The 6,000-nt window shown below is 33.9% G+C and overlaps 1 protein-coding gene across 1 annotated transcript in view; it reads right to left on the reverse strand.

Moving 5' to 3' along the window:
* Positions 1 to 6,000, reverse strand: part of LOC140142368 (uncharacterized) — a 92,461-nt gene that overhangs the window by 28,667 nt on the left and 57,794 nt on the right. The window contains exon 2 of the mRNA XM_072164336.1: positions 515 to 547. Coding sequence (XP_072020437.1) covers positions 515 to 547 — 33 coding nt within the window. The remainder of the gene's footprint in view (positions 1 to 514; positions 548 to 6,000) is intronic.

A 6,000-nucleotide genomic window follows, 5' to 3' on the forward strand; every position in this document is an offset into this window, starting at 1 on the left:
AATTGAGCATCACGTGTAAACGTATACACGTAAGAAGGTAAATTTTCCTTCATGGTTTAGCTCAAATTGAAACTGCCGTTTAAGTGTCAATTGCGGGAATGGTTCTAATATAAAAAATATTATATTTGTGTTCAATCCGATAGCATCGTAGCCAGATGTAGAATCAAGGACTGGAATTGCCAACCCTCTACAACGCCCTCATTCGACCAAAAGTCGCCAATGATCAACAAAAGGGCAAGTCTATCGCAACATCCTAGGACTTCTTCTGATGAAGATACACATCGAAAATTCAAGGTTAGTTGGATATTTGTGCTGAATGTCAGTTTAAACTTTTAGAAAGATGTAGAATCGAAAGCGACAACAATAACACTATAGCAAAACAAATAAACAAAGACAAGCAATCAAACAAACACACCAACAAACAAACACATGTCTCGAGCGTTTAAAAGAAACCTGTATGATGTGAATAGAGTGTGGTACAAGGAAAATGTGGACTATAACGGCCTCTACTTACTCGTTTGCTGTAGAATATTTCCCTCTGTTAATTCTAAGATTGCATTAAACCAACAAATGTAATCCGTATTATTAATAATGTCTATATTTTAATGTTGATACAACACCGTGGTACCATAATGACTTTAATATGAAAGATGACATGTTGTTTATGGTTAATCTATGTTATGATATGAATAAACAGAGGTATAGCCAGATCCCCAGCTTCAAGTATATAGGTTGAGAATGTCCCTTCCGCTCACTTAAGCCGAATTTATATTACATCATTGAGCGACGAGCGATTGGTATTTGACCAATAAGGTAGGGCGCTTTTCCCAACGCATCAAAAAGCGCAAGACCTCATTGACAAGAAAACAAAACAAAACAAAACAAACAAACAAACAAACAAACACACAAACAAACAAACAAACAAACAAACAGCAACAACAACAGCAACAACAAAAACACCAATCGGTATCGCTCAGCGATGTATATCAGCATTATGTATGCTATCCATCATGTTTTAAAATACGCTACAGACCCTAAAACGATTCGTTCATATTTTACCAACGTTTTAGCTAAAAAAGGGGTAATAACTGACACAAAATGCTTCCGACATGACACCTGTTGCCAACCTTCAACATGTGACAACCAGATGCCTCAGGTCTCTTTTTGGAAAATTGGACTGAACAAGTTCATCTTATGTTGATGTTGAAATGTCTGCATCTTCCATATGAACCGTTTCTGTCAAAGATTTGCTAGGAAGTCCCATCTCTGGCTACGCCACTGAATATACAATTGAATGAATATGATGAGTCTGAGTGAATGAATGGATGAGTAAATCTAAGTCGCTTATGGAATGAAAATAAAATGACAAACGTTAAAACTATCGTGTATGTGTGACGTAATGTTTGAAGAAAAAGAGACAGCAAAACATAATTAAAACTATACAAATGCAATGGTTGAAAACACGATGTCTACAAATAGCTGTATATTACGGATTAATTCTGCAATAGTTTGGTGTCTGAAACTGTTCAAAAAGAACAATATGAATGGACGAATGATTTATTGATTGAATGAATGAATAAATGAATGGATGAAAATAAACTAAACTACTATGATAACATGCAACAACATGGCAGTCGAAATAAGAAATAGAAATACCATTACTTTAGTTTTTTACCGCTTTATAACTTCCGAGTACTAGCTCTTGTAAATTAATAAATCATTTTACAGTATATTTAATAATATTTAAATCTGCAAACACAGATCAAACAGGCGTTGACAACAAACAGTGTGCCCTTTTAAGTTCCTTGATTTGGTTTTGATTTTGGCCACGTGGTTTCCCATTTTCGTAGGTAAGCTCTAGGTGAAAGTTTGTATCAGTAGTTTTGACTCCACGGATCATCCCTAAATTAAATTGCGCCATTATTAATTTGTATGTATATCCTAATTATGAGTTACTGTTAAAACTTAAGCTTTTTGGAGGTATTTTTGGCTCTTTTAGATCTGTTGACTGGTAATAATAAAGAGTAGCAGTTGAAATCTTGAATAAAACTGTACGCTTTCCAAGCTTTGTTGAATGGAAGAATCCATATTTCACCACATAATATTCTTATCATTATATATAATGCTCCAAGAAAGTATTCTTACAATTGCAAAAAACAAAACAAAAACAAAACACCCAAAAACAAAACCCTCACAATTATTTTAAACCTAAACCATATGTGGGTAAATTTATTTTTTAATAAATGCGCTATCTAATCCTGCACATCATGACACCCGATGGAATCCAATGTGACCTCAAGAAGTAAAGTTAGACGAAGGTCCAGTTTTAAAAGTGACAAACTGGCCTATACACGCCTGGTCTGGAGCATGCGACAACGATGCACAGCCGTTATGGACAATAGAAGTGGCCACACAAGATATTGATGGGATCAAAAGAACTTAAACAAAATACAAATAAAATAAAAGTTGTGAAAAGTACAGAGAAGAAAAATTGCTTTAAACACTGTTTTAAATAAAGCTTGATTAAGAAACCGTGTTGTCTCATTGTTGCGCTTGTTGGAATCTTTTCGCTTTGTATAGACCAGTTGGTCACCTTTAATACTGGACTTCGTCCAATCAAATACTTGTAACTCTATTTCTTGAGGTCACATTGGATTTAATGGGGTGTCATAATGTGTAGGATTAGATAGTGCATCTATAAAAAAATACCAAATAATGGTTTAGCGTTAAAATTATGATTTATTTTCCATATGTAAGGATACTTTTTGGCGCAGTATACATTTTATATTTGTGTATTAATTGGCCAAGCAAATGACAAGAATCTAGTTTGAATCTCAGCTTCTGCAAAGAGTAGACTCTCATATTTTCCATGCTTAAAAGGGCTTTGTCTACCATTTGAACAAATTTTGTTTTAATATCTTTTTCAATTTGTTCTAGACTAAGTAAAATTTAAATCAGGATTCAGTGCCGCAGAAATGGAGATAATACAGTAAGCCAAACAATTAAGGTACCAGTTATGTTCACCCCCTGTATATCCTAAACAAAGACAGATATATCATAATTGGAAGCAGCAGCCAATAGTGCATCTTTTAGCTCGAATTTAAGACCTTAATCGTTGAAATTGTTTAAGAAATAAAGACACGACGATCCAAAGAGCCAAGGAATATGCCAATTTAAAAGTTGCAGTTTGCTCCATTGCATGCCCTATTGATTTGTACTCAAAGCGTTCGCGAACAAGGGAACTAGCGCCGTGCTTCCATTGATTAGCACAAAACTAGTACGTGCTTTCATTGATTAGAACACAAAGTGCAACTTTTGATTTCGTTTCTTCATTAGGTTTCAGATCACCGTTTCTTTAATTCTCAACCAATTTCAACAAATAAGGTCTTAAGTCTGAGCTACGGAGTGAGAGGTATTGGTTGCTTGTTTTAATTTTGACATATTTGCCTTTATGTAGGATATACAGGGCTAGGGGTGAACATAACTTTACCTTAATTCTGTGGCTTACTGTATTATACAGTAAGCCAAATAATTTTTGTGGAAATGTTTTACGATTTTTTACCGTTTCCAGTGAATCAAATCTTATTATGTTTACCTATAAAAATCTGGAAAAGGTATCAATATTATATATGCCCTTTTGTGTAGATGAATTTCCAATGTATAATTATGCTGAGTATGAAGAAGCTACCTTTTACAGTTAGTTATTAGTTAGTGGTTGTGGCTTAGCTTGTTAGGGTTGAATTTCATTGGTGTCCGCATGCCGTCTATCACACGGTAGACGGCAGCAGCCGCGTTGTTGGGGAAAACACTTGTTGAGGCGCGAGTATGTAGCGCATTATAGAGCATACTACGCGATTGTCTCGGTCTCAGCCGGTTTGTGTTCCTCCGTCACTAAACAAACCTTTAGTGACGAAGGAGCACAAATCGGCGGGGACAGAGACTAAATACGCGAACGAGATCGCAGTATCGCGTAACTAAAATGGTAGACAAGTTTCTTTCATTTTAGAAAAAGAAGGGGGGGGGGGGTGGGGTCATGACGGTAACTGAATGTTTTCTAAATAGTACAGTGTTTAGTTATTGAAATAATATTAACTGACTAAGAATGAGAATAAGCGTAGTAGTGGATACCACGGATGCGCCAGCATCCACCACTCAAAATATTGTTTACTTTGACCAATGTTAAATATCAATAATATAATTTTTAACCATTTGCCACACAATGTGTATTATATCGCGAATTTAAAAAAAATCAACTTTATAAATCTAATGATATGTACTTAAAGTGTATGTAGCTGGAATGAAAAGCCGACGATCAATTGACAATTTTGACCTTTTGTATTGAAGATATTGATTTATTATTTCAAACAAAAAACACACAAAAAAGGTCTTTTTGAGAAAAAAATCTTCAACAGGAATGTCCACAATTTTCAATTGATCGTCGACTTATAAAGTTTATTTCGAGCACTGTGAAATATCAAAAATTTTAAAAATATCTAATTTTAATAATTTGTCATAATATTTGTATTATATCGCAAATTTCAAAATATCAAATTTTAGGTCCTTTTGGGAAAAGAAATCTTTCAAATGACCTCGAGCTACATACACTTTAAGTACATATTATTAGATTAATAAAGTTTACTTCGAGGGCTGTTAAATATCAAATGTATCAATTTTAATAATTTGCCATAAAATTTGTATTATATCGCGAATTAAAAAAATCAAAATTATTTGATATCAGAAGGACATTCTTCGTATTCAGAATGCAATTCGATATGTCTGATGTGCTCTCACGTCCCACAGAAATACTGTCTAAACGTTCATTCCACAGCCCTTAGGCTATGCATATTATTCAACTATATTACCCATAAAAAGCTTGAGAGACGTTTTTCCGATTTGGTCGTAATTATACAAGTAGACCGTGATATGTATTCGAGACTTTTCTCCTACTTAATAACTTTTTTTAGTTTTAGACAGATTTTATAATCTGTGGCTGTTACGACCAGATACACCGTACGCACCTTGACTACTGGGAATATATATAGATAACATATGTATAAGATCACTTAAGGATGGACAACAAGCAGTTAATTACGTAGGTTAACTGAATTGAAACTGTTAAGCAAACAGTACTTATTTACCATTTCTAGGTTTTATACTCGTGTTTTAAAATGGTTAGACTATTTATTTGAATTATATAAAAGTTAAGTTTGTCGATGCATGTAATTTTATCTGTAAAATGTGCATTGCGAATTATGCATTGAGAATGCTTTAATCATCATAGCATACATTCTCTAGTTGTATAAATACACATGGATTTTAACTAATACATTATTGCATATAAAAATAAGAACAAAATTTAGTTTAAAAAAGCCATTTGGCGGTTTCAGAAAATAAGGAACTTATTGTGGTGTTAATAATATTAATCTATGTAAAGATTTTTTTTAAATATACCCCCTTTAAAACTCACAGGGGATTTGTTGGCCTGTGTCCAATTAAATTTAAAAAAATAAATGAATCAAATTAACGAATATGCAGGATATGATAATAGGGACAGGAAGTGAGATGATATAAAAGACACACATGGTGAAAAGATGAATCAATTTTGTATTCTTTCATCCCTTCATCATACTAATTTGATATACTTATGGAAGGGTGCAGGGGCTATTTTAACGTGTCTCACTGTCACGTTCGTGCCGAGATACAATATTCGTGCAGTGACAATTAACAATCCGTGTAGATATGCTTTAATAGTAGACAATGGTAGAGCCTTTCTTACGGTCACATTCAGGTAAAATGTCAATTTTTTAATTTTGAAACGCACTCTACTTCATCAACACTTTTATCTCATTGCACTAACGTGACAGTGAGACACGTTAAAAATAGCCCTGGAAGGGTGGGACTCCATATATGTACCCCTGTTTTTTTAAGGCAAAACTCTCCACCCAATTACCCCTTTTCACCAAATGACACCTTTTTTCATTATCTTACACCCTATTTGTT

This window comes from Amphiura filiformis, chromosome 20, assembly GCF_039555335.1.
Source record: "Amphiura filiformis chromosome 20, Afil_fr2py, whole genome shotgun sequence".
In the NCBI taxonomy this organism is placed as follows: domain Eukaryota; kingdom Metazoa; phylum Echinodermata; class Ophiuroidea; order Amphilepidida; family Amphiuridae; genus Amphiura; species Amphiura filiformis.